General features: G+C 36.6%; 1 protein-coding gene across 9 annotated transcripts in view; it reads right to left on the bottom strand.

The window, feature by feature from the left end:
* Nucleotides 1–8,014: 8,014 nt before the first annotated feature.
* Nucleotides 8,015–13,005, bottom strand: part of LOC126374986 (uncharacterized) — a 28,672-nt gene continuing 23,681 nt past the window's right edge. For all 9 annotated transcript variants that reach the window (XM_050021798.1, XM_050021799.1, XM_050021800.1 and 6 more), the window contains one exon: nt 8,015–10,996. In XM_050021798.1, coding sequence (XP_049877755.1) covers nt 10,851–10,996 — 146 coding nt within the window. In that variant the 3' untranslated portion in view covers nt 8,015–10,850. The remainder of the gene's footprint in view (nt 10,997–13,005) is intronic.

Below are 13,005 nucleotides of genomic sequence, written 5' to 3'. Positions count from 1 at the left end.
CGCGTCATTGTTCCCCATAATTCCGGTCCACTAACACCCCTCAATCCAATAGCCCGATATTACGGCACTGTATTCGTGTATACCCGAGTGCGAACGAGAAATAACGCGCAGTGACTAAATATAATGTAGTGTAGGTTAATATTTTATTTTTATTGTATTCTGTTTTTATGAAAATTCTTGTATCCTTGGTTTATTGCCTGAAATAAATGTTTATTGTTCATTATTATCCATCAATTTCCTTTTTTCCCATAATCTGCAATTGGGTCGTGTACGGTCGCGAGCATTAATATGTATTCACTTTGGTACCATGTCACATTAACTTTTGTGACAAATTGAACTGTAAGTCTCACTAAATGTCAAATACGTTAGTGCGACAGAGTCCTAAAGTGGGTACATGATATTGCTCATGACTGTACTAGGTTCAAGATAAATTATGTGATTACTTAATAAAGACAGATCTAAACGTGACAAAAACATTTTATTTTTTATATTTAACTTATTTACGAATTTTAATCAAGAAAAACGAAATAATAAGTCCGACATTTTATCACGTTTTTCTATAACGTCACAGTGTACTTTTTCATACAAATTCCATTGTAATTTTGTGTTTAGACGTTTAGTAAAAAGTAACTGATTTGACTAGTTGTAAAACACATTGAAGAGGTGTTACACGAACCGGGGTGGTCGTCGGGTGTACTTCCACACAGGGGTTGAGACTTCAACAATAATAGAGGAAACCGGTTGTAATTTGCACGAAATAATACCCGATAACCTAACAAATCAAGGTCTCCATGCAAGAGACGTGTCCTTTTTCAACCTTTTTAGGCTTCCGTGCCAAAATGGTAATATGATGTGTCCGTCCGATCTTCAACGTTACTGAACTAAAAAAAAAAATTATGCATGTACATTTACCTAGTGGTTTGAACTTGCCGATTATTCACTAGTCAAGAAAACAACGTTAACAATTATTGTTATTTATATCTTGTATAATAGAACTGATATTAGTAAACAAAAAACTAAAACGTATCTCCAACGGCAATTGATTGGTTTCGCAGTTACTTGTCGGGTCGACGGCAGCGCATCCGTATTGAAGACTCCTTCTCTACGTGGTGCGATGTCTCGGCCGGCGTACCGCAGGGTGGCGTCTTGTCTCCTCTTCTCTTTTTATTTTTCATAAATTCGATAACCCTCCCACTATCTAATTCTTATCACCTGTATGCAGACGACCTCCAGATTTATACTCATGCCCCTCTGGTCGACCTTCCTAATGCCATTGAACGTACCAATAAAGATCTCGGGCTGATTCTGGACTGGAGTCAGTCTTATGGCCTTAAGGTTAACCCTAAGAAGACTCAAGCCATTATTGTTGGTAGTTCATGGTTTATTTCGAGGGTCGACTGTGAGTCTCTGCCGCCGATAATGTTTGATGGTGTCCGAGTTCCTTTTAGTGAAACTGTTAAGAACCTTGGTGTTTTGTTTGACAGATGTCTATCTTGGAAACCTCAGGTGGCCGAGGTAAGTAGGAGGATGTTTGCCGCTTACGGTTCGCTCAGGCGTCTCCGTAATTTTCTACCGATTAGTACCAAGGTTTCTCTGGCTCAGTCCCTACTTCTGCCAATCCTGGATTATGCAGACGTTTGTTATGCCGATGTTTCAGTTGAATTGCTGAATAAGCTCGAACGTCTGCAAAATCTCGCCATAAGATTTATCTTTGGATTGCGCAAATACGATCATATTTCCAACTACCGTGTCAAGCTTAAGTGGCTACCTGTCCGTCGCCGTAGGGATCTCCACATCTTGTGTCTCCTGTACTCCATCCTTAATCTTCCTACTACTCCATCTTACCTTAAAGGTCGTTTCTCTTTTAAATCCTCTGTCCTTGATCGTACTTTGCGATCTTCTGCTTATCCCTTAATATCCCTGTCCATTCCACTGACTTTTATTCTTGGTCTTTCACGTTGCGGGCTGTCCGGTTGTGGAACTCTCTACCTGAGACTGTCAGGAGGGCTCCTTCTCTGGACTCTTTCAGGGCAAGAGTGAAGGCGCTCTTCCTGCAGGCATAACTTGGAAGTGTTTTTTTTCTTATTCTCCTTATATGTATTATTATATTGTATAGGCTATTTGTATGTATGTATATGTATGTGTGTGTATGTATGTATGTGTATGTAGATATATTATTTATTATTTTATTATTACTATTTTCTTATTTTATTTTATTTTTCTTTTTATTATTGTCCGTGTCATTATATGTTTATTGCACCAGCCCGTGCTCCAATGCATTAACTTCTTTCACCCTAAGTTTGCCTGGCAGAAATTGCTATTTAGCAATAAGGCCGCTTATTGTACTTATGTTTTTATTCGTTTGTTTATGTCCTTTGTATAATGTCGTTGTGCAATAAAGTATTATTGATTGATTGAAAAAACATACATGTTTCACTGATTAGTGTAACAATTGTATTTCAAATCTTAGAGTTCTGTGAAATTGTGAAATAAATACGGTCATACGGAAATGCAAGGAACAACACACCGTTTGCTGTCTCCCGCATGACGTGAAAACTCCTTTGGTCACAATTACTTTCTGCCGCTCAAAGCACACGGTGCCTCATCTAATCGACTGAGAGTGGACGACTTAACATTATCCACCGCAATGAGTTTGTCGCCTTCACATGACATTTTTATATTATTGTTTACTGCCAAAAATGGCTGGTCTTCAATGATTGCGTGACATTGAATTTGTAGAAACTTTTTTAGAACGCATTCTTTATCATCCTGGCCTACTAGGCACTCTGTGGGAGCTATATAAAAGTAAATATCTGTGAGCAAATTAAATTTGACAAATTCTGTCACTTTTTCTATTTTGATTACCTTATGAATGAATTTAGCATTATTATCTTTTTCGTATATACGTACTGCTTTCTCAGCAGACTCTCTGTATTTTTCTTCAGTGGGATTTCTCTCTACTGGTATGCTAATGTTGCCGGAAAATAATACAGGACATTGCAACAAAACGTCCTCATACTTTTCTCTTGATGATGGGTCCATCGTAATTTTAGCTGAACAGAAAGACGTTGAAGCAGATTCTTGTATTTTGCAATTATCTAGCTCTCGGGTTTCATTTCTAAGACAATTTGTTGGGGCTAAAGAAAAGTTTATAATATAGGTGGTTCCGAATAATATTTGTTTAGTAACATAATGTACTGAAGTAATCGTCTGTAAATATGGAGTATTTGTTATCTTCTCATATTTACGCACCGCTACTTCTGCAAGCCATTTATACTGCTCATCTTGAGGGTTCTGTGGTTCTGGCGTGCCGACCTGTGTATGCTCAGGAGGTGTATCACTACAAGTTGCATTTATCACTTTTTCTTTATTCAACGACGGCAGTTGGAGTATCTCCGCATGACAAAGCAGCTCTCTGTTTTTATGTAGTAGGCATTCTTGCTTACTGGAGTTTTTGGAACACTCCGTAGGTGACGATATGAATGTCAATTTATTGAGTACACCGTGAACAACTATATCTTCTGTATCGTGTATTACCGTATTATTTTCTAGAGAGATGTCTTTATTTTTTTCTTCTGTTGAGGATTCTTGGCTGCTTTCCTGTGATGATATGTCTTCGCTGCTATTTCCAGGCAACTGGTTTTCATCGATATATTCTGTTTCTGTTGAAATATCTTCACTATCTGTTTCTTCTGAGCTACTTTCACCGTCTTTTTGTGGTGAGTTGTTCTGAATCTCGTTTTCTTTTTCTCTAACTTTATCTGCTTCTTTTTTTATATATTTTTTTCCTTTTTTATTGTCTTTTTGTCCTTTGTTCTTTTTTTTACGTCCTTTTTTAGGTTTATTTTCTTTTTTAGACGGTAATCCTGGTATGATGTCTTCAACATTTGTGTCTGTTTCTGGATTTAAGATGTCTTGGACGACTTCAGTTTTTTGGTTAATATCTTCTAAAACTTTTTCTGCCTTTTCTTTTTTATCTACCTTTTCTTTATTATGTTTTCTTTTTTTACGGTTTTTCTTACCTTTTATAGGTTTTTTTTTGGACGGTAGGCGTGATAAGATGTCTCCGACGTTTGTGTCTGTTTCTGGATTCAAAATATCTTTGACGACTTCAATTTTCTCCTTAATACCTTCTACTCTATCTTTAACATTTTCTACTTTTTTAACGACTTTATCCACTTTTTTAACAACATTTTTTATATTTTTTATATTTTTACTTATTTTATACGCTTTATGCGCTTTTTGTGCAACCTGTATTACTTGCTGTGCAATTCTTATAACTCTATAGGCATTATAGGCTTTAATTGCTAATTTCACTGCAACAACCCCGAAAATGGGCAAGAAAAGCTTCTTTTGTTTCGTATGTAGCACTTTAGTCGCTAATGTTTTATAAATATCATCATTTGGGTCCATTTCTTTAATTCTTCCAACAACCATCGAACGGCATTCTAATGAGGTTTTTAATGTAGCATTTTTATTTTCACACAAACAGACAGTAATTATAATAAAAATGAATACGAATAACAGTTTCATTTTTACTTTTTGTAAACGTGTATGATTCCTAGTGAAAATACTCAAAACAAATAAAAATTCGTCTCAGAGGAATGTTGTTAAAATTTTAAATTGAAAAAGGAGATTGTGCAGTTCGTAAAAGTGCGATAAAACTTAATTGGAAGTTACATTCAAACAGTCTCCTGGTTCATTTCATATCGAGTTTAGTATTAATAGATTATCGCATCCTTGGGAACTACAGGGCGAACAGTCGAACTAGCTACTTTAATTACTGGTATTACTCGTACTACTCAATCCCATTTAACAATCAACTTAAGGACTAATAAATAACTGATGGAAAACGGAGGAACTGTTTTTGAATTTATTATTATTACCTACCTACATTGATGTTTTAACTGTGGAGCTTAGAATTAAAATGTATGGGATTGACCTAACCTATCTAGTGTAATGAAATGGCACGTGATTAGCTTTTATAATAGTTTGACTAGGCTCTTTGGAGGGCACTCCAAATTCATTCCAAAAACCACAGCATCACTCGGCTGTATCACCGAAGGGATCGGCTGAAGTGTACAATACGCACTCCTAGCTATATTTAAGTCTGCTGTAACAAGGGGCGAGCCTATTTTCATTAACAGGTCACAAATCCTAGAAATTATTTGATATCATTACGATCCAAACATGAATTCAAATTCATAGAATCGAATTCAGTGATTAAGGGAGGTATTAATAAACGAATCTCAGCTGAGACTGCCCTCAAGACCATGCTCAAGTCTCTGTTTTTATATAAGAACAGTCACATTGACATGATCTTGAGGGCATTCTCGAAGCTGAGATTAGTTTATTAATACCACCCTTAGAGCCCGGGCCGGGAATGAAAAACGTGACTCCGCATTCCAAAAAACGTGTAAAATTATTTTAAAATAGTTTAATGTTGTTTATAGTAAAGAAATAAATAATTATTCACAAGTTTGGATGATGAGATCGATGACCGACTTAACCAAATGTACACCAGGGACATTATTCTCCGGCCAGATTCCTCTGACATGAGTTACGTAACGATTACGTACTTATTAGTAAATAAATAGTCACCGGGGCAACCAACAGTTTAACGTGGCTTGCCAAGCACGGACTAATTTTACTTTTCGAACATTCACAAAAGAGTCTCACAAAATGATTTGAGCTGTGTTCTCGGAATGAGAGTCAATAAGCCTGGAAGTAAATAAGTTTGTTTTGTCATTTTCTACGTTGGTGGAAAAGTGTGATAAAAACTAAAACCCAACTACGGAAAAATCGCGGTTTTAAAAGTATGAATCAAGAAAATGTTTCTCCGACTTTCTTCCGCTTCGACTTCTTCCATGGAAATATGCAGTGATAAATGAAATCATGATAGATTGGCATACAAAGATGAAGTCAGTTCTACAGTCATTATGTCATGCGTTACGCTTCTTTCTTCCGCTCAATTCACAGGGTTTCATATTATCTAAAGAACTGAGATTGGGCGGCTCAACATCGTTTACTTCTTTGTCCTTTTTACAAGTCATTTTTATATTACTATTTCTTATATTTGAAAATGGCTCTTCTAAAATAATCGCATGACAAAATAATGGCTGAGGAATTTTTTGTATTTTGCATTGGCTATTATCATGGCCTACTGGGCAGTCCGTGGGGGCAATATGGACGTAGATATCAGTACGCAAATTTTTAAAAGATTCGATTGATTCAGTAACGTTGTCTATTTTGACTATCATGTAAATATATTTAGCATTACTATCTTTTTCATACGTTTGTATTGCATCCTTTACAAAGTATTTGTACCTTTCGTCGGTCGGATTTCTTACTTCTGGTATACTAATGTTACCGTAAAGTGAAACTGGGCACTGCATCGAGATGTCTTCATATTTTTTTTCTAACCAGGGTTTTATCCAAATATCAGCAAAACAGAACGATGTCTTATGTGAATCTTGGATTTCACAATTATCTACATTTTCGGTTTCATTTCTTAGACAATTTGACGGGGCTAAAGAAAAGGTTATTATTACTCTTTGTCCTGCTACTAGCTGTTTGGTAACATAATATACTGCAATAATCTTCTGTAAATATGGAGTATTTGTTATCTTCTCATATTTACGCACCGCTACTTCTGCAAGCCGTTTATACTGCTCATCTTGAGGATCCTGTGATTCTGGGTTGCCGACCTTCGAATTCTCAGGAAGTTTCTCACTACAAGTTGCATTTATTACTGCTTCTTTATCAAAAGACGGCAGTTGAAGTATCTCCGCGTAACAAAGTAGCTTTTTACTCTTCTGTGAGCATTCTTGGCTTGAGTTTTCTGAACAGTTAGACGAGGATAAAAATGTAAGTTTATTGAGAACACCATCCACAACTGTATCTTTTGTTTGTCGTAAAGGTGTTATTATATCATCGTTCAATCCCGGGAAGAAGCCTATGTCTTCATAAATTTCATCCGTTATTTTCATAATCTGTATAACCTGTCGTACAACTCTTAGAATTCTATAAACTTTAAAGACCGCCACTGCTACTAATCCCACAAAGAGAAGCTTCTTCTTTTTCGTAATTTGTAGCATTTTATCAGCTAATGTTTTATAAACACTGTCATTGGGATTCATTTCTTCAATTCTTCCAACAATTATTGAATTATCTTCTAATGAACTTTTCGACGGAAGATGTTTAGTTTCACACAAACACATATAAATTATAATAAAATTTAATATTAAAGCGAATTGGAGCTTCATTTTTCGTTCATTAAACAATGATTGCTACTTAACAAAGCAAATGAAATAACAGAATGATCACAGTAATTAAATTTGTGAAATTATGAATTAAAAAACGAATTTCAAAAGTTCGTAAAAGGACTATAAAAATATAATGGAAGTTATATTGTTTTACACACACAGGTGCGTACCAGGTAGGCGTACAGATACGTACTGAATGAGGGAAATAGTCCACCACGCCAGCGGGGTCGGTGTAGGGGTTCTGAAGTGTTTGTTGTCGGCTTATTGTATATAAGTGTGTGTGTGTGTGTGTGTAAGAGCAAGGTTTTTGTATAGTCTCGAGCCCTCGCGGCATCGCGTTCAGGGCGAATTTTATCGAGGGCTTACACCAATAGACGTACGACGTCTATCTATGTAGATAGTATTCGCTGCGTTTATTGGTCGAAGACCTCGATATAATTCGCGCTGCGACCCTGCAGGGTGTAATAATCTTTAGGGTTTTTAACACGTTCACTGTGTATGAACCATATATGAGGCAGTACATTGACAACAGGGTTATAGCATACGTGCATGTCCCATATGTGGGGCACTAGGAAAATAGAAAAATCCGATGGGGAGCTTTGAGATTGTTTTTTTCTTGTCATACTGTGTATATAAATTCCAATGTGTTTATCGAAAAATTACATTTCACGTTAGAGTTCGATATATAATTTTCAGTTACACAGTGCACGTGTTAATGTACTAATACGAAACCAGGTAAAAAACAAACATTAAAAAATAACTTTATTGCAAATTTTACTTTTCGTAATCATCACATTGGTCCGAAATTCAATATATATCAAAACCCTAAATCTTAAAATACTAAGGTTAATTTATTTATAATATAAATACAAGTTTATTATAAAGTTACACGTTAACTTAAAATTATGTAAGTAACTATAATATCATGTAGGTATTAAGTTTCATAAGCGGGGAGATTTCTAAAGGTTATCCAAATGACTTAAGACTAGCATCATAAAGGAGCTGATATAAATATATACACAAACTATTCCATACACACCATCTAAGTTTAATTTAAGTTACACCTATCATTTTCTTATCCGCCGAAAAGGAAAGGGACGGGTTATCGACAGCAATAAAATTTATAGAACACACGTCAATTTTAGGCAGAAATTTAAAAATCCCTTCCAAAATTTTATATTGGCCAATAACCCGACAGAATTTAGTTGACAACACACGTAAAAAGGATTGCATATGATCGAGATGCCTATTTTATTCGCCCGGGTTATTCATTCATAAAATTAGCAGTTGTCAGTCATCCGTCCCTTTCCTTTTCGGCGGATAAGAAAATGACGGGTATAACTTAAAATAAAATTAGGAGGTGTCTGCAGGAATCGGGGCCTTAATAATAATAATAATCATTTATTTTTCAGATTCACAATCCATAGTTGATAGTATAAACAAAATATGAACAAAAAAACATAGAATATTTTTATTTTTTTTATTGTATTATTATTACTTTAAAATATAATGTATCTACTCAGCCTGGGTCTACCCACTGCTGGGTATAGGCCTCCTCTCTTTCACACCATCCTTTCCGGTCCTGTGCAAGTCTCATCCATTGCTTTCCGGCGTACCTCACAATGTCATCCGACCATCGGGCTGGTGGTCTGCCTCGATATCGCATACCAATAAATTATAATGATAGCGGAATATTAAAAACCTAAATATAGAGAATGGACCCTGAGTCATAGATGCTTGTATTCCTCTAAAAAAGCAATATTGCAATTTGACTATTGCGCATATAAAAGTAAGTGCGCAACGCAATCAAATGTTAAATAGCAATATTGCTTTCATAGATGAATTGCTTCGATCTGGCTATTTTAACCCCCTGTAATAAAATTTATTCCTCCCTATTCTACCAGAAAAGAAATAACCTGACGTATTCTCTGTTTCCCAAACACTATTAACCATCCCGAAAATTTCGGGATGTCGCGGGATTGATATTTACAATCCCGGGGGATCTCGAATTTGCAATCTCGAGTTGGGATTTCATTCCCTAATAAAACATTTTATAAGTATATAAAATTCACATTATTTGAAAAAATCGTTGTATAGGACAATTTATACATATACAAATAAAAGCTTAATAATCTTAGTTATCTTGTTTAAATTAAGTATCTATATTGCAATGCTTAGATATCAGTTTTAACAGACAAAAAATCGAAGGCAGACATATAGAAGTGAGAGTGAAGTGTAAAAGATTTAAAAAATAAATAAAAACACAATAAAAAAATAAAGTGAAAAAGAAAGAATTATTTTTTATAGATTTTTGTGACACAGCGTCAATGTGCGATGTCTCGATCCCAAGTGTCTTTTATTGCGAATGAAAGGTCAATGACCCGTCAGTGGTCTCTGCCTACCCCAACGAGAAGTAGGCGTGATCTTATGTATGTAGGTTAATGACCGGTGATCAGTGTCCGACCTCAACAACCCTAAGTGTCAGGGTACAATACAGGGCCGCCAAAGGCCCCTGACACGGCTACATACTTATTGCTTAACGTGTCCACCAAATAATAAATAAATAAAAAATCATTTATTTCCAAGAACATTTGTACAGTCATGAGCAATATAATGTACCCACTTTAGGACTGTCGCACTAACATATTTGACATTTAGTGAGACTTACAGTTCAATTTGTCAAAAAAAGTAATGTGATATGGTACCAAAGTGTACATATTAATGCTCGTGACCGTACAGGTGTGTAGTGGTGCACTTAGATTGGACAAAGGACAAATAAATATGTACAAATGAATTGTTGATTGTTGGTTGATGAGCACACGATAACAAGAAGAATGAATTGTTGAACTCTGATCCCGAAACTAAGCTCAAGGGCCTCTTGGAGATCAGCGCTCGACCAGACAGTTTGAGTTGTTTGAGTGAGTACGTTGTTTGGGAGGGCAACACATACACAGGCAGAATATAACAGGCTAGATGAAAAAGTAGTCAAATAAAATGCAAAGCACGGATCATCTTACTTAAAGACCATCAGGTGTTCAGCCTGCAATGTCCTAACCAAACTAGGTCATATTTGTGATACAAGTATGTTTCCACTGGGATTCGCATCCGGGACCCGCGGAGCGGCGCGGGGGCATCGCGGGTGTCGCGGGGGACGCGGGCGGTGACCGACGCGGGCGCGGGGCGGTTGTCATTATGTGCGTGAACAGGGTCAGTGTCCATGAAAGTGTTAAAATTAAAAACAACCAAGTTGTTATCGTTGTTGTAAGTTGTCTGACCAACCCGCATTGGAGCAGCGTGGTGGAGTATGCTCCATACCCCCTCCGGTTGATTGAGGGGAGGCCTGTGCCCAGCAGTGGGACGTATATAGGCTGTTTTATATATGTTTATGTAAGTTGTTATTGGACCGATTCTCAAAATGTCTGAATTTACAAATTGTTTCGCATTTGGCCACAAGACATGATGTGGTCTATAAAGAGGTAAGACGGACAGGTAAATTCTCAAAAAGACCACTTAGGCAAGAATAGAATAGAAATTGAGTGAAAGAACCTACTTGTGAATGAATAGAATGGGTAGTGTTAGATAGCATTAGACGACAGCGCTGCTGGCCATCTGGTTGACTCCGCAGGTGCCGTCGCCACGGTAGACCCGGTAGTATCCCTGCTCACCCCACGACTTGCCCCAGGAGTTCTTCACGGTCCAGTACGGCAGCTTCTTGTTGAACAACGGGTAATCTGTAGAGAAAAAAAAAACGTTCATTGCAATATGGTCCTAAGGTCTATGCCACATAGACCTATATATTTATTTGTTATATATTTATTTGCATGTATTTATTGTTAAGTTGTATGTATAGTTTGTACCCGCAATCTTTAAATATTTTTTTTTACCTTTTTCCTCACCTTATGGTTGTCTGGAAGAAATCGCTTTAAGCGATAAGGCCGCCATTTGCCATGTACTTAGTTAAGAGACTTTTTGTAATTATTTCTTTTTATTTTGGTGCAATAAAGTGTATTTGTATTGTATTGTATAGAATTAGAAATAATACGTAAATATCCGCTCCCCACCAGTGGCTGAGCTAGGTTTACCTCACCCCCCCCCCCCTCGGTCTTACTTTAGTCTTCAATCGTACGGGCGTCAGACGTTATTCTTATTTTATTATTATTCCCTACGCTGAACTAATATATAAGTTTACTAAAGCAAACGCCAAGTATTCGGTTGCTTTATATATTAAACAAGTTCAGTAATATCGAAATCTGGTAGGGAATCTAATAAATCCTCGCAAGAGACAAGCTAGTTTCAATCCAGGTAAAAAATGGTCTCAATTATTACTATTATCATACATACATCCGCTCCACGTTCCCTTGACAATCGACAAACACAAAACAAAAATCCGCGCAATACAATTTGTATACAAATAATGATAACTAAGCAGGTCTGTTCATTATTATGAAAAACGTACATTGGTATACAATATGACCGATACAATTTCACATATGTTGTGGATAACTGTTGACCCCACTTATCTATAGAGTTCACTAGTACACAAGTGTAAACAAACGTGTAAAAATGAGAGATAAACATCATTTTGATATATCGCACACTAGCTATGCGCCCGCGGCTCTGTTCGCGTGGACTTCGGTTTTAAAATATAGCCTAATAACACCCAGGGGCCTGTTTAATAAAACTTACAATTGTAAATTACAATGACAATTTGATGTACATTGCGGAGTGTGTAATCACGAATATTTTGCAGTTTCACATTAGCTACGTAATGAACACCAAATTGTCGCTGTAATTTACAATTGTAAGTTTTATTAAACAGGCCCCAGCAGGCTCTGCACGGCAATAGCCTTACGACGTCTATCTACGTAGATAGCATTCGCTGAGTTTACTGGTCGGAGCCCTCGATATAATTCGCGCCACGCGCGGCGCGGTTGCCACGCAGACCCTGCTGAACTAATAACGTAGCTTTCTACTGCTACTTTCTACAAACAAGCTAGCTCTCGGCATGTCATGGAAGCAAGCTGCAAAGCCTGCAAAAGATCCTGAGGAGTAGAAAGAAACCTGTTACTCGAGCCCTACATTCCAACAGGGGATAAAAGGATTAGAAGATACTCTTAGTTTAGTGCCTGTCGATTACCCGTCCCTTTCTTTTTCATCGTATAAGAAAATGACAGATACAACTTAAAATTAGATGGCATCTGCAGGAATTGGCAGTTCCTATGAATTTTGCTAACCGCACTTAAGAGATATTGCTCAATAGTAACCCTGACACCAGGCTTGATGACCTCACAGCCCACACGACACGAGAGAAGACCAAAGAGAGAGTTCTTAAGTACCATTATTGTATTATTATATTTTCCATATGACATGTAATATAACTATTACGAAATAAATTAATATGAAGAGAAAACGGCATTTTCTGTTCTGTGATTTCCGCTTATCAATTCACATGAAATTGTTCATGTGAATTTCATCGATACAAAGGTTGATTACTCACTCAATTAAAACTTAATGAACAGAAATAGCATTGTATATTAGTAAATTCGTTTTTTAATTTACACAATAATCATGCGAACGAGATTAAACCGGGCAGGTGACGTCACTAACAGATTGTGTAGTCAAAAATGTTTACGAGATTCTACAAATAAAATTACACGCGTCCCTATCGAATCTTTTATTGATTTACTGCTGAAATTGTGAGTAAAAAAACCCATATAATAAGTTCAGATGCACGTCGCGT

Source organism: Pectinophora gossypiella, chromosome 18 (assembly GCF_024362695.1).
Source record: "Pectinophora gossypiella chromosome 18, ilPecGoss1.1, whole genome shotgun sequence".
Lineage (NCBI taxonomy): Eukaryota > Metazoa > Arthropoda > Insecta > Lepidoptera > Gelechiidae > Pectinophora > Pectinophora gossypiella.
This window is presented reverse-complemented; position numbering and strand designations above follow the sequence as displayed.